At 39.4% G+C, this 26,904-nt stretch overlaps 4 protein-coding genes across 5 annotated transcripts; all 4 read right to left on the reverse strand.

Moving 5' to 3' along the window:
• malsu1 (mitochondrial assembly of ribosomal large subunit 1) lies at positions 1–1,977 on the reverse strand. Its single transcript, XM_073485579.1, has 4 exons — positions 1,604–1,977; positions 766–941; positions 593–674; positions 1–475 (listed from the first exon to the last, which is right to left on the reverse strand). The coding sequence occupies exons 1-4, from the start codon at positions 1,914–1,916 to the stop codon at positions 321–323; spliced, it is 726 nt and encodes a 241-aa protein (XP_073341680.1). The 5' UTR covers positions 1,917–1,977; the 3' UTR covers positions 1–320.
• Positions 1,978–3,041: 1,064 nt separating this feature from the next.
• On the reverse strand, positions 3,042–7,152 carry smpd5 (sphingomyelin phosphodiesterase 5). The gene is made up of 8 exons (XM_073485252.1): positions 6,965–7,152; positions 4,728–5,943; positions 4,534–4,609; positions 4,286–4,426; positions 4,079–4,168; positions 3,917–3,980; positions 3,626–3,785; positions 3,042–3,452 (listed from the first exon to the last, which is right to left on the reverse strand). Exons 2-8 carry the CDS (start codon positions 5,859–5,861, stop codon positions 3,348–3,350), a joined length of 1,770 nt encoding a protein of 589 aa, XP_073341353.1. The 5' UTR covers positions 5,862–5,943; positions 6,965–7,152; the 3' UTR covers positions 3,042–3,347.
• Positions 7,153–11,797: 4,645 nt separating this feature from the next.
• grinab (glutamate receptor, ionotropic, N-methyl D-aspartate-associated protein 1b (glutamate binding)) lies at positions 11,798–18,112 on the reverse strand. Its single transcript, XM_073485457.1, has 7 exons — positions 17,956–18,112; positions 16,976–17,308; positions 16,784–16,887; positions 15,610–15,810; positions 15,107–15,235; positions 14,861–15,004; positions 11,798–13,080 (listed from the first exon to the last, which is right to left on the reverse strand). Exons 2-7 carry the CDS (start codon positions 17,277–17,279, stop codon positions 12,928–12,930), a joined length of 1,035 nt encoding a protein of 344 aa, XP_073341558.1. The 5' UTR covers positions 17,280–17,308; positions 17,956–18,112; the 3' UTR covers positions 11,798–12,927.
• A 2,403-nt stretch (positions 18,113–20,515) lies between these two features.
• Positions 20,516–26,699, reverse strand: rbm24b (RNA binding motif protein 24b). 2 transcript variants are annotated; one of them, XM_073485505.1, is made up of 4 exons: positions 26,348–26,699; positions 25,940–26,063; positions 25,569–25,623; positions 20,516–22,125 (listed from the first exon to the last, which is right to left on the reverse strand). In XM_073485505.1, exons 1-4 carry the CDS (start codon positions 26,516–26,518, stop codon positions 21,762–21,764), a joined length of 714 nt encoding a protein of 237 aa, XP_073341606.1. In that variant the 5' UTR covers positions 26,519–26,699; the 3' UTR covers positions 20,516–21,761. The 2 variants fall into 2 exon arrangements, with proteins under 2 accessions (XP_073341606.1, XP_073341605.1); XM_073485504.1 differs by having other exon boundaries at positions 25,901–26,063.
• Positions 26,700–26,904: the final 205 nt, after the last annotated feature.

The raw sequence follows: 26,904 nt of genomic DNA on the forward strand, positions 1-26,904 counted from the left end.
TGGTATTAAAATAATTTATTTTCAACCATCAGAATATTTTAAAACATATTTACTTCAGCAGACTCAAATCATTCAAACATAACTGTTTTTTTATAAATACCATCTAATGCCCTCTAAACATCAAATATTTGAAAAGTGTATAATTAATATGACGGGGGCAGTTATTCCTGCAGTATAGCTGCTGTTTTTTTACATTTCTATGTGTTTTTGTTTTAATTCAAAAGATGATTTAAGTGACAAAAAGCAGCTTTCATTTCTCATGGGGACAAGAATGGATGCATTAAAAGTTACAAAGTCCACAATTTAGATGATCTGTATTGTCACTTTGTGACTTCAACATCATATATGAAGTCCTCTGGTAGCGTCTCAACAGGCATGCTCTTCAGCTGCTCATCATAGTTGCGGAGAGTCCAGAGTTTCTCCAGTTCGTACACTTCTCTGGTCTCTGGTAGCATGAAGTGAACAATCATGTTTCCTGAGAGAGAAAGGAGCAGGCATGTGAACACCACTGGGAACTCTACTGACAAACATCAGTTTACATACACAGCTGTTTAGATGGGACATTGGAAGATAGGATCTAAATTTTACGTACCAAAGTCAACACACATCCAGTCCTCTGCACCCTTTCCTTCAATCTTGACATTCGCCTGATCCTTTTTCTTCAGAAACTTGTACTGGAGGAAAACAATTCTTTGTGTCAGTTTTCCAAACAGACACAAATCCTACATATCAACAATTCAAAATGAGAAAATACATGATAGTTACCACTTTGATGGCATATAATGCCATTGCGCGGAGGTGTCTCACTGATACGCCGCTGACAACAATGAAGTACTCTGCGTATTTGATCTGCTCCGGTACTTTAATCACACAGATGTCCACTGCGTTTTCCTGACGCAGTAGAGACACGAGCACATCGAGAGAGAAGGTCTCAGAGGGTCCTGGAGAAAACAAAGGTAAAACATTTTGTCTGACGATATTTGTGTGGCTCAGCAAGAATGGCATTTTACCTATTTTCTAATAATAAAAACAATCCACAGCTACAGCTACAACAGTTTCCCAGAGCCCAAGGGGATGTCTTAAAATTTTTAAAATTATGTTCAACAAACAAAAATCCCCAAATAATTACCAGATTAATTTCTTAATCATGAGTGTCTATCAGTTTCACAAACAAAAATGTGACGTATTCAAATAACTAATTCTGTCCAACCAAACATATTTAGTTTACTATCATTCATATATGGTGAAGAAAAGCAGCAAATCATCACATTTAACAATGAAAAACAAAATGATATTTTTCTTTAAAAAAAAAAAATCTAATTATTAATTGGTTGCCAAGTAATTTTCTGTCAAACGAGTAATGATCAATCTTTCAGTACTAATTCTATTGTTTTTATTGAAGACACGACCATAGGGACCATATCATCACACTTGCTGCTACAAGCTGGAAACATCAATTCTTTGGCATTCTTCCTTTCACATTACTGAGCAGATTAATCCATTATAAATACAGCTGCCAACTAATCTGGCAGCTGTAAAGTTATTAATCAGATAGTTCATTAATCGACCAACCATTTCGACGCTTAAACTAACTCCCACTTACTTTGATTGCTGTCAGTTTCCATCTCATGTGATTCCTCTTGAAACACGCCAGCGCTCCTCTTTGAATCACTGCTTTCACTGCACACCTGTGAATAAAATCTTTTAGTGTCTGACTGACTGCTGTATACATGATGCCAACGCTGACATGAGGATACATTTGCTGTAAAACGTCGAGACAAACACGGACTGTGGTGACTGTGACAAGGCGCTTTGAGGGCCGAACAGACGCTTCTAAAAACACCCGTCTGCTCCAGTAAAACACTACTTTTAAATACTGGTGATATCAGTTTCTTACAGCGATGAATATTCATCATTTTAGCTTGTACAATAACACAGTTTCAGTCAATGCTAGCCACGAGTCTGTCTAGGGCTAAAAACAGGAAGTTACTCCTGTCCTTGGCTTTTGATTGGTCCGTACGGCTTCTTCGTTGGTTTCTGGGCTTGAACAACAACCGCTCCCCCTACAGGCCATAACGATACTGACCTCAAAACTCACCGTTGATTTTGTAAATGAGTTGTGTATTTTATTTCACATGGAAGCATTATTGATTAACCTGTGATTGAGACGTAATCACACATTATTCAGTGAAACAAACCTATATATAACCTATATATATATATATATATATATATATATATATATATATATATATATATATATATTATATATATATATATATGTATGTATATATATATATATGTATGTATATATATATATATATATATATATATATATATATATATTATATATATATATATATGTATGTATATATATATATATGTATGTATATTATACATACATATATATATATATACATACATATATATATACATACATATATATATACATATATACATACATATATATATACATACATATATATATATATACATATATATATATATACATACATATATACATATATATACATATACATACATATATACATACATATATATATACATATACATACATATATATATACATACATATATATATACATATACATACATATATATATATACATATATATATATACATATATATACATATATATATATACATATATGTACATATATGTACATATACATATACATACATACATATATATACATATATATATATATATATATATATATATATATATATATATATATATATATATATATATATATATTAGAAATCTGATTTAATGATTTAGTCATGCATGTATCTGAATATTTCATATACTCATCTAGCAATGCGTGCTCATCTTGCTTTATAAATTCTCCCTCCGGACTGCAAATATCTTCTACAATCTTGCTCTTATGACACAGTGACTGAAAAGTCCTCCTGACTTTAATTTTTTATGTGGTAAATGACTTATGCTGTGTCACCGTGTCAGAACGATATAATCAGATTATGCAACTTGATTGCAAATTAAAAGCAAGAGACAGTATGAAATGTATTCTTTACATTTATTTCTGCAGGAAGAGTGAAAAATCCTACAAATATATTCTTTTACAAAATAGGTCACTCTGCCCTAAAAATCCCTCAATGTATAAAATTGTATAAAATTATAAAATTTCAATGAATTCATGAATTCCTGAGGTAAAATCTCATTGGTCCTTATCATTAAAAATCACAAATTCAAGTATGTAAACAAAACATTGTTCTGGTTGTTTAGATCAGAGAAATGTACATTTTTTTTGTGTAAATATTAGTCCCCTTGTTTGAAGTGACGCCGTGTTCACTTTAGTCCTCATTAATCAGCGTGGTCGGAGTCCAACGTCACATTCAGTCTCAAGCCCACAGGAATGTGGTCAGTAAGGCCAGCCAGCTGGGTTATAAAAGTCATCTCTTCAATTTCCTGAATGGAGACAAAAAGAGTGTGTGTCTTTTAAAGATGTTTTAATGGGGCATGATTTGCATTTCACGAACCTTTTCTATAAGAACAGACTGTCAGTAGTTTGTTATATACAAATGAGAGCAAAGGAGAAAGAGAAGACTTAGAAGAGAGTAAAAACACATAACAACACGTACTGTTTGGCAGCGCTGTGAAATGGAGCTTTCACGGTACAGGACGTAGTCGATCCGACGTCCGATCCACGGCTGACCGCTCTCTGGGTAAACCAAAGGTAAGCCCGCTGCAGGAATAGGAGGGGAGATATACTGCTTCCTCAGCTCTTCTCTCTCCAAAGTTCTACACAGACACACAGAGAAGAACGAGTCCTCAAATCAGGTTAAGTGAATTAACAGTGAGTTAGGAGTTCTGGTCATATGAAATTAGAAGTGCTGTCACAACAAATTTAGGAAAAGTGAAACTGTGTGTACCTTTGTAGATTTTCTGGGGTGATTATGTCATCTTCATACAACGTGGGCTGCTCCAGCAAAGTACCTTTACAAGCAAATCAATTGTATACCAATAAATTGTCAGTATTTATCTTGTATGTATGTAGTATTTAGTGTGGTCTATTGGGGAAAAATTGTACACACCAACAACCCAGGGCTTCTCTTTTCCAGGCCCAGCTCTGCACGGATCTCTGTATTCCTCAAACAGACAGTGGTTCTGTTCCAGGGTGTCATCTGGACGAACAGAAAAACTTGTATAAATACTAAAGATAACTTTTAATTAAAATGCTTTAAGAAAAAAAGTGTTATATCATAATATGATAAATGAGTAGAAAACTATTAGACACACACCAGGTGAGCAGTTGTCAAAGTTGAAATCTCCACAGAGCACATCAAAAACAACATCCTCATCAGGCTGTTTGTTAGCAGCTTGAAAATCACCAATCCACTTGGTCACCATGTTCAACTGCTCACAGCGAATTTCTCCATCACCTGATGAAAGAAAGCTGTTACAAACTTAGCTTATCTTTGTTTTCTTACAAGGAAATACCAACTTGTGAGTCTCGCACAGATCTGTCAAATCAAAACATTTGACTTGCCCTCTGGTGCATGAAGATGTGTGCAGTTAAAATAGCCGACCACTCTCTTCTGTTTCCGATTCTGCCCGATTAGCACCTGAGAATTTTGAAAACATCATTACATCATATTTCCACTGCAAATACGAATTCTGTATTACAAAAAGGACAACTGAAATAACAGATAGCTGCGTAATGCTAGATATTAGGCAATGTACCTTAGCAGTCAGGAGGCCCTTGGCAGCCAGCGCGTCTTCCCCACGGCTGTTTGGAAAGCTGTGGTATTGGGCCTCGAGCACAGGGAATCGGCTGGCTAGGAACAGTCCGCTGTTGAAGAACTTAAAAGAGGAACAGCTACATGTTGGCTGGCAGGCATACACACCAACGTCATATAGTATGTGTCCAAACATGGGCTTTAGTATTTGGGTGAGCTTCTGTGCCGCCCTCTTATCAAACACCTCTTCTAGGCAAAGTATGTCCACATTGGCTGGAAACAGTGACGACACCTCCCAGGGCACGTTGTCCTGCTGGCGGAGACCCTGGGAGAGCAAAGCTCGGGGAGCACTCCGGTGACCTGCTCGACCATGCTGGTTGGAGTTGTGATTGGAGTTAAAAATGGGAGATGGTGACTCAGTTGAGGACTCTTCTGTATCATCACAGGGCACACAGACCACAACACTACTGGACTTTTGGACTGAAAAGTGTCCGTCAGCTGAGTCTGAATGGTAACCAACTATGGGCTGTGCCTGTTTATCAGTAGCCCCGTATGAAGATGAGTTAACTGTGGGGAGTATGCTGTTGGAGGGGCTGAGAGTCCCACAGCTGCTGGGGGAGTCAACAAAGATGCGTATATTGGGTCGACACACACCCTGCACAATGCGCTGACCAATGGCAGCCGCCCTTTGCTGGGTGTGCCCCAGGTTGTTGAAACGAGCCAAGCTGTCAGGCAACAGACACAGGTTGGCTGTGGCAAATCCAAATGATGCCTTTCCTCCCAGCTCAAAGCCCCTGTGTGTCTCCTTCTCTGGTGTGGAAGGTGTCTCTCTATGGTAGGAAAATGGCCTGCGGCAGGCCTGCAGAGGTGCCCAGAGTAGAAAGCCCAGGAAGGCCAAGGGGGCTGTTACGAGAAAAAGAATGAAGAAGATGATGGAGCCGAAGAAGACCTTGAGGGGGTGGAGGTAACATTCCTGCTCCAGTCGCTGGGTCCGCTCTAGGGTGGTGGACTTGCACACAGCAATGAGGCGATCAAGAAACCAGAAGCAAGGTAGGATGAGTGCCCATCCAACAGCATGGATGCCTGCAACAAACCCATTAGGAAATGCAGACGCCTGCAGGGCCATGCCTCTGCCCATTCTCTACACAACAATCAGCATAAACAACATCAGGACTTCCTGTACTGGCCTCATTCCTGGGCAGCTCTCTCCTTCATGGTCACTAAAACAGGAGAAAGACAAAATGTTATAACATGGCTTTATTCCTGCAACCCATATAAACATTTACAGCTTGGGTTCTCAGGAAAAACCTGCTTTTTTTCCTCACACGCCCATACAAGCAGTTGTGGAAAATATGAATGCAATTTGGTCACATGCAGAGGGAGGATCAGACTGGCTTACTGCACACTTATGCAATACATCATGATCACCTTTAAGAAGGCAAAGAGAAAAACATGGTGTAAACAGCCTATAATCCAGCTGCCAAATCTGCACAGTGTTGCTAACCACTGGTGATCGGAGACTGCATTGAAAAGCCTGTTGGGCACCACACCTTTGAGTGTATTTACAGAACAATTATACAGTCTGAAGTCACCGGGTGTGTCAAAGGAAAAAAAACATTGAATATATTCCCAGCGTGTGATACAATGACATCTATTCAAGGAGTCTGGATATTATTTATTTTACTGCGGAGAACCCAGATCATAATGTAAACCCTCTTCAGTGTTGCATTCAAGCTTTTCACTTCCGTTGTAGACTTTGGGATATAACGCCTAAAATGGACAAAATATGTCGTCTGTCAGATCACAACGAGGAAGTTGCAAACCCCCTTCAACACCCCTGTTATACACACAAAGACCCATTCAAAGCAGATACAAAAGGCTTCAGTAGCCATGTACTCTTTCGCGACACGAGCTTTCTGTGTCACTGTGATTGCTCAATGGACACTCATACAGGTAAGCCGACTCAGCAACGGCACTTTGATGACCCGTGTCCAGGTACAGTGTGCTAAGCTAACAGTTTCACTTCATAAACGATTCAGAAAGACTCTCAAATCCACATGAACGTCGGCGTGTACGGCCGCACAACGATGCCCTGTCACTACAGCAAGTGGTTATTGAAACCTCACACTTAATACATGCTTTATTACGTTATGGCGACATCTTAGTAATCAAAAAATGAGAGCATATGAGAGCCACCTGTCATGTTGCGTAGCTAGCTTAAAACAGCCCAGATGGTCTTACCTTAGCACGAAAACTGGGGCAGTCCGTGTGATGAACACATACCGCGAGCAGCCTACTGATTTATTTATTCAATTACATGTATTTATCATGTTGTCACATTTTCAAATGAAATAACCTAAACAGCTTCAGTCTTGAGGACCGATAACCCGTTCAATAAGGGACTTTCTTCAACATAAACCCACCCTTCTGTCAGCGGCAAGTATTACTAAGCCACGCCCCCAATGGCGTTGTCATGGTGTTAGGCCGGTCTGGCACGTGACCTTACCTGAAACTGCTACTGCTACTAGCTGCTATTGATCAGGGTATTTGTTTACTTTATTTTACTTCATGATTCATGATACTCTCAGGTAAATATGCCTTTTACCAGACAATAATATGGAGGCTACATGTTTTAAATCCCAACCCTATGATTTTTGATAATATAGGCCTGCGTATTTGATATAGGGTGAGTATTGTTATCTTTTAAAGGAATACATCAAATAAACCTAAACCAGTGCTTATGCATTGCTGGGAAGGCATTTGATAAATAAAAGAAAGTTCACCTGAGTATGACATCCTACAAAAGGGCATGGCATCACATGCAGTGACACTTGAATCCAGAATCACAATGCTAAGTGGCATGACAGCGCTTTGGTGTACACAGTGTTTATCTTATAAAACATTAAAAACAAGTACATGCTGGCTCATTCTAATATATTTTGAAATAGGATGTTATTGTGTGTCAGAATTACTACTTTGATAGTGTCCCATTTTCCCAAGAGCCTACTGTTAAAATGGGACACCCTGTTACTGTTAAAATGGGACAGTGCTCTTAAACAGTATGAGAGGACAACAGTGTTTTTCAGGATCACAAAATACATGCTGTCTCTAAAGAAATCCGTTTTATACACTGGATCCAATATAATTTGGGAGTGAGCTTGCTGAAAATATGCTACGATAAGCTAGCACAGCTGTGTTTTAGCTATCTACTGAGAGAATCTTACCACAGCAATAAATGCTCTAGCTAGCTATTCATAGTTACTTGTTTCTCGTTGTTTTCCTTACATGTAGGCTACATCGATTTTCAATAAATATTAAATATATAAATATTTTCTAAATAATCCAAATCACTCAAATTCATGTACATTTCAGAAGCCTGGCAGAGAAAAGAAAAGGCAACAAGGAAAGACGAAGAGAGAAGCACAGAAGATGCAAAGGGGAAAGTACAAGAGATGGAGTGAGGACAGAATGAAAGGTGCACTTCTTCTTATTTGAATGTTGAAATGTTTAAATTACTAATATAACAATAGTCCTTTATATGGTTTTCTAATTTCAGCAAGGCGTTTTTATAGATTTGTTTTCATCAAATTGTTTGATGTTTGATTGTTAAGTATCTCAATCGTGTTGTAACCGAAATGACAATGTTGAAATAACTTAGCCTAATTTCCGCTTCATTTACTTTCATTATTAGACAAGTTTGCGCATGTAACCTTTACCAGATCCACGTGGTTGAAAGCAAAAGTGTTTTCATTCTATTTTCTGTTCCTGTTTTGGCAGAGACCTTTAAAAGACCTACAGACAACTTGTCTCAACAACAGAGGCCCTGCATGAGCATATGTAGCCCAAACTCAGGTTATTGCAGAGTAAGTTAATGAGTAATAAGGATTTTTTTTTACCTGCTGGAACAATTAAATTTCATAATGAGAGAACAGGGAGGACCATGATAAACTTTCAGTCCCTCGAGTGATATTACTCCAACCCTAGACACATAACTTGTCAGACTTTCTTTTTTTTCCAAATGAAGGTCCAAGTGAGCCTCTGAATCACCACCCACACCTCTTGTTTAGCATGAATGTTAAAGGGGCTCTGTGGAACTTTTGTGTTGTGCTGGAAGCCGGTCATTTCTTTATAGCAGCCGACTCCATTTTTAAACTAATGTTTCTCTCTGTTAGAGGAGCAAAGACGGGAAACGAGACGAGGCACTCGAGAGTGTGCATAAGGTCACATACTTTAGACTTTAGCGGAAAATCAGACCTCAAAGAAATCCACAGTCATGCAGCATCAAACAACTAAAACAGATCAGCCCACAAGCTTGTGCCACACAATATTATCATTCAGTCACATCATTTATCAGTGTTTATTTCCAATTTGTGGACACTGTAAGTTTGCTGAATTTCGTGCGATACAATCATGTCTACCAGAAAATGATAGGCTTCTTGTCCATATCAGCCATGTAACAGAGGCAGGAAAGCAAAAGCAGCAGGCTCTTCTGAAGTTTTGGAGGCGCTGTGGTCTCAATCAGCCTCCTCAGAAAGGATGGATCATTGTAGTCCGCTGCCTGGGTGCTGCCTTCACTCAGTCTGTCCTTCATGATCCCAAAGGTGTTTACAATAAACTCCCCAAAAGGAGCGTGAAGTGATTTTTTATACCCAATCTGGTTCAACCTCTCCATGAGGTCAGCATACCTCTGAGTGATATGACGCCGATAGCCTTCATCTACCATCCCTGTCAGCGGGTGTGTGCTCACCTGCAGGGGAGGAAGAAACAAGAGAGGAAGAAAGGTTTTTGAATGTTAGGGGCAGCATTGTTTGCATTCTTAGTTAAGATTTTATCTCTTATCTGTGCACTGCAAAATCAAAATTCTTCCTTTCTAACCTCAATGATCTTGTCTGGTATGTTGAGCACTGTGAAACCATAAAGCCTCCTATGGCCCTGGAAGACATGGGACAGAATCCTCCTATCCAGTTGGTAGGCAATCTCTCCTAGGAGCCTTTTTAGACCTGCAATGAAATGATTCAAATAAATAAATCTGTTTCTTTTTCACTGCTCTAAAATTTCTATGTGTCAGGTGTCTCTTACCTTTGACCTCCAGAGGAGCTTGAGCCTGGCAGCTTTGAAAATCGCTGGCATCTATGTGCACCGAGCTTTGGATGAAAGACTTGAAGTCGGTAGGGGATGAGGTTCGATGTTCATTTTTGGTTTGTTGCAAGTCTTTTCTGAATTTACTCTCATCACACGTGTTTGGCAACAGACCGAAGGGTTTTCTTCCTAAAAGTGAGGAAACTGTTGAAAACAAGGTGAAGATATTCTTGTTATTTATCATTAAGCAGACTGGACACTTTTAAAGACTTGCTTCTTTCCTCTCACAACTAGATTATCTTAACAGCCCCTTTACTTGTTTTAGCCTCTTTACACTTTACACTCAGTCTGATTACAAGCCTGTGTTTAACTTACAGATCCACATGTATTAATACATACATCAAAATTAAAACATTGAAAACGTTTTTGGCAAAAAAAACCCAACTATAATTACCACATTAAAATTCTTGAAATGGCACCTATCCTTCTTCATCATTAAGAAATTATAGAATATATGAATATGCAAATATTTGTTTCATTTCACAAGTTTAACTGTTCAACACGAGATGTCTCCTACTTCACTGTAAAGTCCAGTCTCAGTTTATGTGCGATGGAGACTTCAAGTTCCGAAATCACACTTGTGTGCGCTTAATATTGGACCATGATTGGCTTCAAATCATGCTTGTAGGCCCGCCTCTTAAAATCAGATTTTCAATGAGCACAGAGAAAATTTACACTTTCAGCAGAAAACAGCCTTCTAGTGTCAAACTCTGTACATCCATCATTCTTCAGAGTGAAACTCAAATATTCAACTGAAGACACAAGAAGAAAAACACATTTTTGACTGGAGGGGGACTTAAATAAATGTATTTTATTCTGACCTAGTTGATGTTTTTTGTTACTTCAGTTTCCTGTTTGATTAGACTTTGTTTTATAATAAGTTGATTTAAAGTTGCCGCCTACTGATCTGCTAATAAAATGACAAAGTGGGTGATAACAAGAATATACAACACAATACCTACTTTAACAATGAAGCACATTCATTTCACAGATCCTGAATGTACACAAAAATACAAGGAATCCTATTGATGACTTAATAAAAAGTTACAGCCAGAGAGGTGACCTCACACTGTATGGGAAACAGCATGGTTGGCTTACGCCATATAAATTCTAAATAACCAAGATAACGAAATGTGTTTAAAACAAAATCACAAAATACATTATTGTAACAGTATGATTGAAAGATTTACTGTACATCTTGCAAGAAAAAAAACATCATTAATTCATTTATCCTATAATTTTGCAGTGCAGTTTTGGGATACAGAAATGACTAACTTTGATTGAACTTGACTCCCTCCCTACATTTGATTTGATTAACTTGATTATATTCTTAGAAACACACTAAGGCAAGTCAAGAGTATTAGCTCTGAAAAACAGAATATACTATAAAGACTGAATCGCATTGCAATGAAACAATGTGGGTCACTTTTTCCCCTGTCAACTCCTTTAAGAGTGCTTGAAACCTGGAATGGTCTATACTTGTACATACTTTTTTTGTACATATTTTTCCATGTCATGAGTTAGGTACACAATTCACCACAATAACAATTTTGCTGTAACACTCCTGTTTAAACTATCTGTTGCCATTTCCTGAAATCTCTGAACTGTACCCTGGCTGCCATCTGGTGGCAGAGAAAATCCCCTACAATACCTGTGAACTGCTCCAGACTGTCACTGTTGAAGCTCTGCATCCTGGCTCTCAGGTCGCTGTTTTCCTTCACTAAACTCAGCATCATTTTCAACTGATCATTTTCCTGCCCGAGCTGCTCGTTTTTAGAGAGCAAGGCAGCGACTGTTTCCTCCATGTCCATTCTTGAGTTTCACAGCTGAGCCTCAAACACCCTGAAACTTACTGGACAGTCACAAATCGAATCATAACAGAGCAGATACAATTCTGTCAGGTTTCTTTCACTCCATACAAAAACAGAACAGAGATCACTTTTTGGAAAACAACCTTTATATTTGAGCATAAGGTTAGTCTTCACCTTGGAAATAATAGCTTGACAAAAATCCCAACTCAAGGTTACTTACAAGCTGAATCTTGGGGCTTTCAAACACATCACACAGCCTTCACCAGCTGATGTATTTTTGCTTGGTTGTCATGGTGATAGACCCCCCCCTGCTGGTTCATAGATCAAGAATAAAAGTTCAATTTTTTTTTAGATGTTTAACAACATAGCTGTGGCCCATAAACCAGTATCTGTTCCTAAACATTTTTCAATAATTCATTTCAGCAATAATGTGGAGAACCAACTGACTTTACTAGGCCGCAAGGAACTGTGAGACGCATTATTTCCTTTCACTATGTGAAGGATAGTCCAGAGTACCCCATGCTAAAGGAGATAAGAAAGGAAGCATTGACGCACTTTTCCTTATCATTTATAGAACCGACCAACTTTTATTATGGCGGCCACTTAGATACTCCCAGGTAATTTCACTCAGTTAGGAACCTCCCTAAACAAAAGAGACATGACAACAATTCACAGTCCTTCTGCTGATAGATTGTGTGATACAGTTGAAAGTCCTGACAAAATGTGCCAAATATTTACAATGTTTAAAAGTTCAGTGTGTAGGAGTGAGAATGTAGCAGCCCTCTACAGCCAGAGTTAGATTTTCTGTTCTGGGCTACTCTTGAAGAATGCCGTGGTACATGGCGGATCCGCTCCCTCTGTAGATGTAAAATGTTCATTCTACGGTAACAAAAGAACAATGATGCCTAGTTTCAGGTGATTATACACTGATCATAACAAAATTAGTATCATACAGTATTATATTCCATATCTGCCCCTAAATCCCACAAACTGAACCTTTAATGATTTCACAGCATAAGATAGAAACCAAGATAAAAAGTTTTGTACATCCGGTCATACACCTCAAAGAACTTTAATAAACCCCCAAACTACAACAAAGATTATCTACTTATATTATCATATAAAAACATTTACACAGGGTGAAGCAAAAAATTACTCTATCTGTTTTAGTGCACACTACAAGACGAAAATCAAGATTAAGGGAAGCCACTTTCAAAACTATTTCCTGCCAGACTTTCTATCTGTTGCTCCAGCTCAACTGCCCCTGGCTCTTCCAATGATAGCAAGAATATAGAGAAAGATGTTGATGATATCTGTGTACAGGGTCAGAGCAGCAAAGATGTATTCCTCTGGACTCAGGGACAGTTCCTTGTTGCCGAGCAGCAGCTGCGTGTCCACGGCCAAGAACTGTAACACAAGAAATTCAAAGGGTCAAATATTTGTCTTCAAAAAACATCAAAACTGAAACATGTTGTAACTCACAAATGATGCAGGAAAAGAAAAATCAAGTGACAAAAAGGATTTTATTAAATCAGGTGTGCTCTTGCCTCAGAGAGTTTTTCTCACATTCTCTCACGTATTTCTCTCCTTCACCACATCCATCTTCTCAGAAGTATTTCCACTTCCTCTCGTTCATTTCCCCTCTGCTCTTCTTATTACATAACAGCACACATCACACTGAGGCCATCGAGCAGAGGGAAATGGACTGAACCTGCCACTGTACACCAGGCTTAGTGCTACAACCATACTGCTTTATACCAATCATCATAAATACCTACAGACACATTTCAATGAGGCGAAGACATCATTCAAAATTTCTGTTTTTGATCTGTATCATGATTATTTTAACTATTATTACTATGGGTTTATGGACATCTTGCAAAACAGCATTTTTTCAATGTGTTTACAGATAATGTTGGAATAAAGACATCGCACAAGCCGAACAGTACAACAAACTAAGGAGCCTAAATGTTAACTGCAATTAGTTATGGCATATTTCAGTAAAAGAACAAGCTATCAATGAGGTTTTATTAACAAGAAATTATCTGCTAACTAGGTGAATGAACCGATACACATGTCAGCCTACCTAGACACACATGTAAGATAAATTAGGAAAACTGTAAAGTAATTTCATCTGGAATTTTTGCAATGAAAATTGGTCATTAGACAATTCTGGCTCATTCACATTACTAACACAAAAGTTGTCCCTAATAGAAAAATAAATAAATAAATAAATAAAATTACCAAAATGTTATGTACATTACTGCCACCTAACCATGGATGGATGTTCTTGCCCCAAATGCAAAACTGTCCCTTCGAGGGACATTTTCACCAAGTTCATAGCGGTTTTTCAGACAAAAGGACCAACACTTATGATGTCAGTAGAGATTCCCCAAAGAACAGGTGAACGAGGGCATGCTGAAAGACTAATGAAACGCAGCCCAGATCTCACAGTCCTTTACAGTTTTTAGTTTCTTTTGGCATTTCGACAGCCAGTAGAGAGAAGCAGGGAACATGCAGACAGAACGGTATGACACGCAAAAAAGGCCCCTGGGACTCCCGGGAATCATAACAGGATATTGAGGTTATGTGGTCGCCGTTATGCCACATAGTCAACAGCTTTCATTTCAGCTTTCAAAAGCAACAGCTTATGTCTTCAGTAGAAAGTAGTTGAAATTTAACCTACTGACAGCATGTTTTGTGGATTTTCCGGGTTAATGTGACACATTCTGGAAAGACACTTTGATGTTTAACTTTTTAAATGTAATGTTTAAATGATTTGAGCTGTGATGTATTCAAACGCCATGTTTAAGGTATTTCAGGGTGTCAAATAAAATCCACCCGAGCGTCATAATAAACCCAAAAAACTTTATTTATTCAGGTTGGTTCAATGAGAGCAATGCTCTCTTTTCCAGGAATGCCCTTCTTAACCATTTGTGGCTGGATTCATGTAGTATGTTTTTACAGGTGTAAAAGTATTAGTTTGAAACTTTGACCTTAACCAAGGTCAACATATGTCCCAAAACAGTGCCAAGAAGTATCATACCTTCAAGATTTGTTGTCAAAAATCCAACCGTTGATGTAGCACTTATGGCCTTTTCAATCAGATATGTTGCCTTTAATCTCTTAAAGCTTTTTAATATAAATACAAAAGGAGAAAATTATGCCAAAATGTCTGAGGACTTACGCAGGTGAAGAGCAAAGCTCCCAGTCCAGCATACACGATGTGCAGAATCCTGTCACGGATGATGATGCAGAGGATGCCGAAGAAGATCAGGACAATTAAACAGACGAAAAGCACACCGTGACAGGAAGTGAAGTCATACTTGGTCTGTGGGAGGAGGCAAAGAGTGACATTAAGGTTACCATCATGTCAGTGTATGATCGATGTACATTACATATGCACAAGTGTCAGGATATGACTGATACAAACCTGCATGGAGAAGATGACCACTGTGAAGCACACAACTGCTGTGATGCCGACTGCCATGATCACTGACTCAGTGTCATGGAAGCTGGCAATCATTCCCACCATGTAGGACATACTGAGAGTCAGGATGGACTGTAAATAAGAAACACACATCAATACAGCTGCAAATCATGGCAAATCATTTTGTAGCCACAGCACTGATTTGTGTAGCTCAATCTGAATTGTATCTGTGTAAAAACTAAAGACCACAGAGGTCTTTCATTAGAATGGTAGGCTTTAAAGGGCGGAAAATTGTCAGCGTCAGAATACATTGTTGTTTGTCCAATTCAGGTTTTAAAACAAAGGATAATAGAAAACTTTTTCCTTGACACCACTGATTTATAAACCAGAGGGCCTACACAATTATGATTCACTCGTCCAGATCAGATAACACACTACTTCCTGAGCTGCAACTCCTCCTCGCTCTGCTTTCTATTTTGGAAAAAACTAAGATTAAGCAGGCTTACTAATGCCACCAGGTTCCAGGGATGTCTTCGGCGAACGTCTCCACAGCAGCTAATCACACAAACGGACACAAAGAATATCCCGTAGGACACCAAGTATGTCCAGGCGTTCACCATGACGAACTGCTTGACTTGATCCACAAAGGTGAAAACAGCCACAAAGGCGAATGTCACCATGAGCTGAGCAGTCAACACCAAGAAGACCTGGATGGAAGAGAGGATTATTAGGCAGCAGACACAGATGATATTTCAAACAAAGAATTTTAGAAATAACAAATACTTAATTTTTTCAAACCTAAAGTCCTATCCAAGTACATATGTAACTCCACCATGGAGGTTATGTCTAGTTGCGTTTGTTCGTTATTCAGCTGGATATGTCAAAAACTTGATTCCAATTAAATTTGGTTGAAAGTATGACAAGAGGAGAAAATTAATCACCAAGAATTTTGAAAATCAACTAATCATTTCAGTAATTTTCAAGAAAAAATGTCAACAACAAAAAAAGCTTCTTAAATGTAAGGGTTTGCTGCTTATCTTTGTCATTTATTACAGTAATTGAAGAGTCTTTGGGTTTTGGACTATTGGTTGGACAAAAGTAGCAATTTGAAGACCAACACTTCTGGCCCTGGGAAACTGATGAGGATTTTAAACTTACACAATTATTTGACGTTTTATAGACTGAAGAATTAATCGATTAATTGCGAAAACAATCAGCAGATTAATCGATAATGAAAATAATCGTTAGTTGCAGCCCTACCAAGTACTTTCAAAAGTTTTTTCAACTTCAAACAATCTTGCTGTGCTGCACATACGTGCATCTAATAATTATCTATCACGACATGCATTTTTGATTTAAATTCATATCTGGATGCAGATACAAAATCTAGACCTTTTGTGTTATTGCGATAAACTTGGAGGACTGTGCAGCCTTGGCAGAAAATGATTTGATGTGGTCTCTATGTCAGAGCGAACAACATGGATAACACTGGACCATATATGTAATTTAATACTGTAATATCAATATGTTGTTGCGTTGTTCATTTTTCTGGAATTTCAGTGGCAGTTAATGGAAAAATAACCTGAGAGGAGTGACTATTGTTGACAAATCCAGCAAATTTACATAAAGGGACCTTATTGCATTGCTTAAAATTTAAAAAAAAGAAAACAGTCTCTGTACCTTTCTAATAAAGGCTCTCCTTATGCTCTTGTTATCCAATCCAAAATCAAAGTCTTGATTCTCGTGAAAGGGCGGCGGATCATCCTCACTATGGTAAACATCATCTGGAGAACAAACACATCAAATTGTCTTAGTTGCACAGGGAATATGATGCCACAACAGAAGATGCCACACACTAACAGAAATACTAACCATTCATGTTGCTATTAAAGCCCGGGCCTTGTGCATATGGTGAAACAGGGTTGACATATCCAGAATCGCCATGAGGGTTCATTCCCCCCATTCCGTAGGCTCCAGCAACACCCGGTGCAAAAGCAGTCGGTGGAGGGAAAGGGAGACCACCAGGAGCGGGGAAGCCACCAGGAGCGGGGCCTCCGAACATGTTCGGGCCTTGCGTGTTCATGTCAAATCCGACAGGGAACGCTGGCTGCCCGGGGAGCGAGGGTGGAGAGTGTCCCCCCTCCAAGGGGGTGTATGCCGTTTTCTCGGTGGCCATCTCTGGCTTCGATCCAGAGCAGAGAGCGGCTGGAGGGTTGAATCGATATAGAAAAATGATCAAACGAATAGGAGAAGTTATATGACAGGTTATTAATGTCGAATAAAAGGCATTGTTTTGATGATGCCGTTTGACAGTCGACAGCGCGATGGCTGCAACGTCACTGAGGTCACATGGCTGTTCTGACTTCCGGTACCTCACATATCATGATTAAAAGGAGTCGATCGACAACTTAATTAAAACCACATCTACATGCGCTCTCTGTGTATTCTAGTTTTCTACCACTACAATTTACACTGACTTGAGGGTTAAACGAGGGTCAGAGCTCCGAGTTTGATTGATTAACGTTTCCCCAGATTCCACGGACACTTCTGCCGAGGTGAAGCTAGCTAGCTGTTATCTACTGGTCAAATTTAGGCCCAAAAATGTCACTTTTAGCCAAGATACAACAATTTATTCCACACAATCTGCACTCAATTGGCTATTTGACTTAAACGAACGGAGGTGAACAATGATTTAACGAGAGCGTTAACATATTGTTGGTTTACGTAACGCTACAACACAATATAGCCATGTTTTTTTCACCAAACAATAACGTTTGCCACTGCGACTGAAAACAGAAAGGCAGCAAGGATCAACAAAGTTAGGCTAGTTTAAGTATTTGAAAATGACTCACTTTGCCCGCAATCAAATTTTCGGTCCTCGCCGGGTTCCTCTACAGCAGCCTAAGGTATTTTTTTCCCAGGTTTTGTCCCACTGAGGCAATTTTTGTGTTCACACTGACTTCCAGTAACTCAGATGTCACCGCCTCCAGGATGCGAAATGACGCGTTCAGGCTTCCCGTGATGGCTGGTAAAGATGAGAAACATACCCAACATACCCAGGTCGACCGGATGAGAGCGTCACCTGACAGCTCAGTGTTGTCAGAGTACACTGTCGGTCGTGTGAAAAGGATAGTTTGCATCACAATATGTCACCATATCCTCTAAATTTTGGTTTAATGACACTGAACGCTGCATGTCGGCTGACGTGAGATATCCACGTTTATTTTGTTTTATTTGACTTCCGTGTTATTAAGCGCAAATTCAGATTTATCGAAGCGGTCATATTTACAAATTGGATGTTGACGTAAACGCTTTTCACAAGTGGAAGCTAGTTATTACGACAACCTTGGTGTGTCCTGAATGCAGCATGTCAAACCTGTGAATAACTTCAAGACAAGGTGGCATGCTGTAAATGCGTTAAACCGAAAGTGTAATGTATTAAAGTTCATGTGAAGAAAACCATCATCCGTCAACACAAGCACATGGGTCTGAGAGGACAGGATCTTAGCTACAAAATGGTTGACAAGAAGGAATGGGCCATATGAACCAGCAGGTGTCAGAAGACTACAGGTTTGGTGAGAAAACCTGAGAGGGGCAATTAGAGAGCTTCTTAAAACAACAATTTACTTCACTGGATCAAATGAAGGATTATGCAGACTGTGCAGTTACCTGCCTGCCCTTTTACCAAGTTTCATCACAGCTTTATAGAAACATAATGGTTGGGACTGTAATGAAGGGTTGCAAACAGGTCAAACTGGGACTGCAGGGTTTCTAACAACCACAGGTCCCAGAGAGGAGTGTGCCACAGGAGAGCCAGGAGATTGTATCAGATTGAATTTGACCATTTTTACAATGCAAATTTATCAGAATTTATATAGAAATGTTGCAAAAAACACTTTGAGTTAATTAGAGGTTATTGATGTATTTCATTTGATCAGCATGAGGGAATCTGGCAAATAGCTTCTTTCAACTAATGCTTGTGTAATGTGGGAAGAGGGACTTCACCTACTTACTATTTCGGAGTTGCAGCAGGCTGGATTCATGTTACACAAACATCTTCGCTGATTCATAATGTAAACAGAGGCAAGTCTCCAGCAGTGTCCCAAGAGGAGATCAATTTCCAAATTATTAGTTAGTGAGACAGGTCTCCTGAGAGGCGGGATGCATATCTTGCCTCTTGGGTTTCTATCTCTGTTTCAAATTGGTCATGAAATTAGATTTTATCCTGCTGAGAGATATTAATATAAGTCAAAGAGATTATATGATGATCGAGTAACAGCTATGGTTCTTGTTGAAGTGGGACTAATAACACACCAAATCAGATGCTTCCCCACTACACACAGACAGCAAATACACCAACTGAACACAAAAGGCTGTTTAGTCTTTTTGGCAGTTGTTCAGATGTATATATGCATTATTTTACCATGTTACGATTTCACATTTTCTGTATTCAACTAACCATCATGTGACATGACTATATTAAAAAAGTTAAAGGACACATATCATGCTCATTATTAGATTCATAATTTTATTTTGGGTTACTACGGAAGCCCTAAAGGGCCATGCATTCATACATTTTATTTCCTCCGTTTTCCCGTGATAATGAGTTAATTTCATTTGTTTTCTTGAGATCTCGAGTTATTATCTTGAAATAACAACTGCCTTTTTCCCGAGATAACGGGATAATTTTCTCAAGATCTCGAGATAACAAAACTTTGTTTTCCCAAGATAACGATATAATTAATTCGAGATCTCGTCATTAACTACATAACTGGTCAGCTATTATCTTGGGAAAACGGCAGTTGTTATTTCGAGATAATAACTTGAGATCTCGAGAAAAATGAAATTAACTCATTATCACGGGAAAACGGAGGAAATAAAATGAATACATGGCCCTTTAGGGCTTCCGTAGGTTACTACTAGAATAGGTTTATATGCTTTAATACTCATGTTTTCCCATACTGTCCAGTGCTGCAGCACTGTACTCCCTCTCTCTCTGAAACAATCCATTTCAGTTCCTGTCTCTTTAAGGCCCCCCTGCTGAATACCCAGTCTCCTGTGATTGGTCAGCTCACACAGGCCTGACCCAGCACCACTGACAACAACAGAACAGCTGTGATGAATCAATTCTTACATTTCAAACTAGCTGCTAGGCAAAAATTATGCAAATGTAGGACAGGCTGACATAGTGTGATGTCACAAAGTCACAGAATTAAAGGCGAGACTACTGAAGAGGTGTTTCAGGAGCAGTTCTTCCTGCGGGAGAGAGGAGCTTCTGTTGGTGCAGACTTTTCAACTTTCAAGATCTTCTAAACAAGAACGTATATAAAATGCTAAAGGAAAGGAAAAAAACAAAAACAAAAAAGCATATCTTTAAAGGCTGTGAGCAAAACTGACATTAAACATCACACAGAAGGTAAATTTCCTTTTATTTCACTTATTTGCATTAGCATTATTTTAAGTCATGCATTACAGGTGCAAGGTCAAGAGGAGATGGCCTTACATTGGAAAACATTCAATGTCTAATAACATCAAATGTAAAAAAAAAAAAAAAAAAGTTCTCACACTGTCCTTTATCAAACTGGTCAAGTATAAAAAGCGACATTAAAGAATTAAGAATCTATTTGAGACAACAACATTGAATCTACAGGAAACAGAAAATTGCTACCTTTCCACTCATATTTTGTTCTTTATACACAGTGTATCGCTTTAAGCCAAGTTTGAACATCAATCATATGCTCTTGATCATTATGCAGCAGCACATGTGGACATGCTTCATACAAACACATGAACACAACAAGTAAAGGGTTTATTACTGTAAGGCTCCATAATAAATACATAAATAGCATAATTTAAAAAGGCACATTAGGAAACATTTTGTCAAAATGAAAGATTCACATTCAACAATGTTTCTTCCCTTTTTGCTGAACTTACTCGAGGTGCATTTTAAAAAGGGAAGAAAAATGAGTGCTTTAACCAGCGTCAGCTGTCACCTCAGCTTCTTATCTTAGGTACCATCAAGAAAATACAAGGGAACTAGTTGAGGGTGTCTAATCTATCTCACTCCAAACATTTATAAAAAAAAAAAAAAGAGAGAAGAATCCTAACGAAACACCGACATCTATATCAGTGTCTGCATAGCTTTACTGAATAAAATACTGGTCCAAAACTATGAAATACTGAAAACTGCATGATGATGTAACATACGGTTCTCATATGTATGAAAGTGTTTTGGTTTGTTTTCAAAAGAAGTGGGGAAGAAACCTGATCATAAGACATGAATGCACTTGGGAATTTTATACAAATTCCAGTGCAGTATATATATATACAAAATTCAGCATGTCGACATGAGGTCCAGTGAGTCTACTTCAATTATTATAAATATATTTTCCTGCTGAATAAATATTAAATATTCATATATATTCAATAGTGACAAAAATACTGATCACCCTTGAATAAAATATACAGCAATATTCCTCATTTGTCTCCATATTTTTGGTGATTTTCTTCAGGCTCTTTGGTAGAAGGACTGCCAAGTTAAAACCTAGGATTGACAACCATCATTCAGCACCCTCGGTCTTTCCCCTTCAAACTTCCCCCTCTTCATGGGACAAGGCGACCTCCCCTGCTTTCCTCCTTTAAGGCAGTTTTCAGGGTTTCACTGCATGCGATCTGTCTGGAGCTGCTGAGGTTGATACTGGCTGAAGGCGGCAGCAGCAGCAGCAGCTCCTGGGGTGGCAGCAGTGGCGAGTGGCTGCTGGACAGTGTACCCGTACCCTGCTGTGGTCATGTAGCTTGTTGGTGCTGGTGAGGCTGCATATGGGTACTGCTCATATGCAGCGGCAGCGGCGGCGGCAGCAGTGGCAGCAGCCGCTGAGTACTGGGCATACGCTGCTCCAGTATAGTCAAGGTACGGGGAAGTGGCAGCAGCAGCTGTTGCTGTAGCAGCAGAAGGTTGTACATGAGGGATCACAACACTGGGTTGGACAAAGGCCTGAGGGTAGACGTAGTGGGCAGGGACCCTGTAGGACAAAAAGACACACAGGGTCAAAGCAGAGCCACAGCCAGTCATGTTTTCAACGCTGAAACTAAATTCTGGAAAACTGAAAAGCAGGCGCCACAAATACGTCAATCCAGTCCTCAGAACACAGCAAATCCATTCATTAAACAACTGAAAAACCCTACCTAGAAATGAAAAGTTAAGGAAGCAGCAAAGAAACCCAAGCGCAGCTTTTAATTTCAAAAAGCACCTGAATCTGAAACACAGTAAGGCATTAAAAGAAGACACAGCCCAGCTCTGCACCCAGTTTCACTGAAAACGGTATGTGACAAAATGCGAGCTTATCGCACAACACCACAACATATCAAGGAAAAGAAGTGGACGTTATTGTGTCCACATACTGTCACATCAACGCCACACATACAGGCATGCCCACGCATGTTAATAGGTCCTGAAACAGAAAACAAAAAGAGGCCTTTGGTTTCTTTAAAATGGAGCAGCTAATAAAAAATAAATTGTAATGCAGTGAATTAACAATGTGGTTTCTCATGAAGTAGGTTGTATTAGGTTCTGCAGAGGCCCTGTTGTGTTTATTAGTTTGAAAAAGAAAGTCATTTAACTATTTTAAAGACAAAAAATAGTGTAAGAGGAGGAGATCTCCATTGGAAGAACAGTATTCTGCATATAGATGAAGGTATAAATGGATAAATACAAGCCTGGGTATCTGGGTAAATTTGGCCCCACTTTAAACTCCTGTTAAAGTCACCCTGAGTAAATATATTGCGGAGCAGGTGTGAAACTGTTATACCAGCCCATAGACAAGTGCCCCCTCCCCCTCTTACAGCCACACAGCCCCACACAAACATACACACGCCGACTTGACTGACAAGGGAGGCTGGAAGCATGCTATTTTTGCTCCCCTTGTCATCTCCAAAGGACAAGCTGATCTCCTCCTTCAGTAACACATGGCAGGGCACTCACTCAACTGTAATGGCGGCCGACGCCACTCTACTGTCTCAGTGACTTTTCCTGAATTTACGTCTTTATTATCAGTCTGGAGTTCTCCTGGATGATCGAAAAGTGTTGCTGTATCAAAGTGGGACACTAGAGATCCAAATGAGAGCTGACTCTCTATTTTTAACTATAGTTGCAATTAATTACAGAAATTGTTACAATTCTCATTTTAAACTTGACAAATCTATTTCCATGTATAATTTCCAACTTCACAAGATAGGAACCGCCTTGCTGGTATCCTCCCTTTGTGGTATGACCTTGTTTTTAAAATCAACAGTTCAAGCGCTGAAAGGGCACAGCTGACTTAAGCCATCTCTATTGAAAGAGATGGGTTGAACATTTTGTGGTGCTGCAAGTGGGGAGCTAAATAAAGGTGCTTTGTAAATCACCAGGACATATGGGTAATCCCCAGCACATAACCAAAAGGCTTCACGGGCACATGGCTCGGCCCACCTGTTGTCCACAGCCGAGCGGCCCTGTCTGTGCCATACATTATTAACAGCGCTGCTGAGTGACTCCCATTTTCCATCTGAATTTGAGATGCTGTGGTGATCACTGTAGCCAACAGCTGCTGCCTAAGAGACCGGCTAAGATCTCAGTCTCCAACCTGTTGTGCAGTGAACATTTGAGTCAGTCTATATACATTTTAAAAAGACTGGCTTTTTTGGGTGAACTGCAAAACTAAATAATGAATTTATTATCTCATCTATAGTAGGTTAACATTTAAACATTGTTTTATGCAAACAGTAATCCAGCTTTAAATTAAATCCTTGACATTTTTATTCAACTTACTTTAGCTGTGCTAATAAAGTACCAACATGAGGGCAATTAAACAAATGTTTCTGCAGTGATAACACTATTTGTGTTTGTTTTAACTCCCTCTGCACATTTTAAATGTATTGTTAAAGGATAAATTTGTCTAAAAATGAAAACTCAGTCATTATCTACCCACCTTCATGCTAACGGAAAGTTGGTTAAAGTTTTGTAGTCCGCAAAACATTTCTGGAACTTCACAGCAAAACAGGGTCGCAACCTTCTCCCAAACAACTGAAGTAGATGAGGACTTGTCTTAAAACAAATAAAAACTGACGAAAAAAAATAAATAAAATGGCTCCATAAAGCTCTTTCGGTGTAATCCAAGTCTTGACAAGCCCCGGGATTCAAAATTGATTTGAAAAGATGTAATTCACACCCATTTTTGAGGCAAAACCTTAACTGTAGCTGCTAAGATGAAAGCCTGAGCACACACCCCCCCTGAAGTCGGCACAAAAGCTCGACAACAAGTCGAGGGTGTAAATAACAACTTCCCAAATCAGTTTGAGACCATGTGGCTTCTGGAGACGAGCTGTATGGAGCCATTTATATATTTATTTTTACAATTTTAAAACAAGTCCCCTTCTACGAGAATGCTGCAACCCTGTTTTGCTGTGTAGCTCCAGAAATGTTTTGTGGACTATGAAACTTCACCAAAGTTTCCATTGATGTGAGAGTATATTACAGCTGAATTTTCATTTTTGAGGGAACTTATCCTAAAATGACAGCCGCTGGAGTGATTAAATACAAAACCAAACAGAGGATATTTTAATTTTTTTTTCTTGTATCGTGTACCTGTAGATGTAAGCTACAAGTGAAAGCAATGGGTTAATAAAGAAAAACAGAAAAAACACAGCATCATGGGTAAGGAAACAGAAAAGGAACTCCCACATGCAAGCCAGTGTTTGTTTTGTTGCAGGGGATCGATTTTGAAGAGATCATCAGCCCCCTTTTGACAACAAAACACGATCAACTTGATGTTAACGAGAAACCGGGAGTAAAGAAAAGTGAACCGCAGGCTAAAGCACAAATCAATCATTAAAAAGGGAAAATCATCAACACCCCATTACAGAGTTACAGCTCCCTAACAAACTCACAAAGTCTGCACAAAAAAACCTCCTGCACCCCCCACTGCAAGTAGAAATAAGCACACAGTTAAGCTGAACACCACATCATACTGAAAAAACAAGGCACACACAAATCTATGTACTATGGAAAAACTGGAAAATAAAAAAACAAAAGACTTCCATGCATCTAGTCACCATTTCAGTTCGTTTGTGTATGTCAGAGTATACAGGTAACACTTTAGTGCTCTGCCCAATGCAGACTCAGCTATTCCTCAAATCATCATGTCCCTTCATCAGCTATTTTAACCGTTACCGACCCTGTCAGATCAGAGAGAGATAGACAACAATGAAGTCAAGTCCTGCAGTGGCTTGGGGGGGAACAAATATGTTCACTTCCTTCACAGTCAACGCCAAGCAGAGGAGCACACATCAACACTCACATGTCCTCATTCAGGATTTTAACAGGTGGAGGCAATGATAAATGACATGTTTACAACAATAAAAACACATTACGTAAGATCATAAAAGACATTAGAAGATTTAGGGGGAGAAGTTCTGCAGGTTAACGTACCCGTAAGGCCTTTGGATGAAGGCTGGATGGATCTGAGGCATACCAAATGCAAACCCTGGAACGAAAGCAGACGCTTGTTAAAGTTTTATTTTAAGAACCGATGCTTTTCTGACGCAGTGGACATGATTTTGAAGAGTGTTTCTGATATTTTACATAAGATTATAAAATACAGCCAAGGACATGTCAGTCTACAGAAAGCTTTCATCAACCAAATATCCAAATAAATATAAACATATTCTACAGAATAACATCTACTTTCATTAATATTAATTGTATAAACTCCATGTACGTGAGTGTGTGAGGGCGTTTGTGCCCCTGTTTTTGTATGCCACCTTGTTGATCCAAGTCAAAGCTGTGGTCCAGTCCCTCACCTGGCTGTATGACCCTGGGCTTGGCTCCCAGGTAGGCCAGGTTCACATTGGCTTTCCTGCCGTCTATTATGGGGTTGGGGTCCTTGCAGGCTCGGTCAGCAGAGGCCCGGTCTGCCATGGTCACCTGAAGGAAACAGCACATTTTCAATGACCCTCAAGGACATTTCTTACTGTATTTACTTTGGTTACAGGTGTTTATTTATGGATTATTTATTTTAGATGTTTTGGTTCATCTAAGAGTAGTTAGGTCAGATCTGAGTTGAAATTTCAGCTACAAATGACCTATTTCTGGCCTGGCTGTCACACAGAACAGGCAACATCAGGCTACAATCGAGCCCGACTGTGCACGTGTGTGCAAGCAACTTTAAAAATGGCAGCTGAAAAGCGCTCACAGGTTGTCATACTTACAAATCCATAACCTCTGGATTTGCCCGTCTGCCGGTCTGTGATGACAACAGCCTCCTCGATGTCTCCAAACACCTCGAAGTATTTCCTGAGGCTTGAGTCGGTGGTGTGATAAGGAAGACCTCCCACAAAGATCTTGGTGAACGTGGTGTCTTTCTGTGCCGAGTGCATCATGTGTAGATATCAATTAAAAATTATTTCCTGGAAGTTGTTTTCTTTTTGTTGTTGAGGTCAGAGACAGTAAAGAAACGCGCTCAGAGGAGTTGAGGCAGAGAGTGTGCGGCGCGGCGCGGATAGGACAGGCAGACCCCCGGTGATGTGACTGACTGTGGGTCTGAGGCAGGAGGAGGAGGAGGAGGAGGACACCTGTTAGTTTGTTACGGGAGATTTCCCAGTTGTCAGTGTGTGACACAGAAACTTAACTCCACCCAGATCCAGACCACCACACCGAGCTCAGGCTGCCGACTGTGGCGCAGCTGCTTCAACAGTGGCAGCAGGGACCACACTGTGCAAAAAGTCTGTCTGATAGTGTTTGTCCAAGTTTGAGAAGGATGCAGGCC

This window comes from Pagrus major, chromosome 17 (assembly GCF_040436345.1).
Source record: "Pagrus major chromosome 17, Pma_NU_1.0".
In the NCBI taxonomy this organism is placed as follows: Eukaryota; Metazoa; Chordata; class Actinopteri; order Spariformes; family Sparidae; genus Pagrus; species Pagrus major.

What these genes read in the sequence shown, in the direction of transcription:
- malsu1 (XM_073485579.1), bottom strand. Translation starts at nt 1,916, where the DNA reads ATGATGAATATTCATCGCTGTAAGAAACTGATATCACCAGTATTTAAA. An exon ending in GGAAACTGACAGCAATCAAA is followed by an intron (nt 942 to 1,603) that starts GTAAGTGGGAGT and finishes TGTTTTCTCCAG; the next exon opens with GACCCTCTGAGACCTTCTCT. An exon ending in CTGGATGTGTGTTGACTTTG is followed by an intron (nt 476 to 592) that starts GTACGTAAAATT and finishes TTTCTCTCTCAG; the next exon opens with GAAACATGATTGTTCACTTC.
- rbm24b (XM_073485504.1), bottom strand. Translation starts at nt 26,518, where the DNA reads ATGATGCACTCGGCACAGAAAGACACCACGTTCACCAAGATCTTTGTG. An exon ending in AATCCAGAGGTTATGGATTT is followed by an intron (nt 26,064 to 26,347) that starts GTAAGTATGACA and finishes TGTTTCCTTCAG; the next exon opens with GTGACCATGGCAGACCGGGC. An exon ending in CTTTGACTTGGATCAACAAG is followed by an intron (nt 25,624 to 25,900) that starts GTGGCATACAAA and finishes CTTTCGTTCCAG; the next exon opens with GGTTTGCATTTGGTATGCCT.
- smpd5 (XM_073485252.1), bottom strand. Translation starts at nt 5,861, where the DNA reads ATGGGCAGAGGCATGGCCCTGCAGGCGTCTGCATTTCCTAATGGGTTT. An exon ending in ACATCTTCATGCACCAGAGG is followed by an intron (nt 4,427 to 4,533) that starts GCAAGTCAAATG and finishes TTCTTTCATCAG; the next exon opens with GTGATGGAGAAATTCGCTGT. An exon ending in ACCCCAGAAAATCTACAAAG is followed by an intron (nt 3,786 to 3,916) that starts GTACACACAGTT and finishes GTGTCTGTGTAG; the next exon opens with AACTTTGGAGAGAGAAGAGC.
- grinab (XM_073485457.1), bottom strand. Translation starts at nt 17,279, where the DNA reads ATGGCCACCGAGAAAACGGCATACACCCCCTTGGAGGGGGGACACTCT. An exon ending in CTTTAATAGCAACATGAATG is followed by an intron (nt 16,888 to 16,975) that starts GTTAGTATTTCT and finishes TTTGTTCTCCAG; the next exon opens with ATGATGTTTACCATAGTGAG. An exon ending in TGGTCATCTTCTCCATGCAG is followed by an intron (nt 15,005 to 15,106) that starts GTTTGTATCAGT and finishes CTCCTCCCACAG; the next exon opens with ACCAAGTATGACTTCACTTC.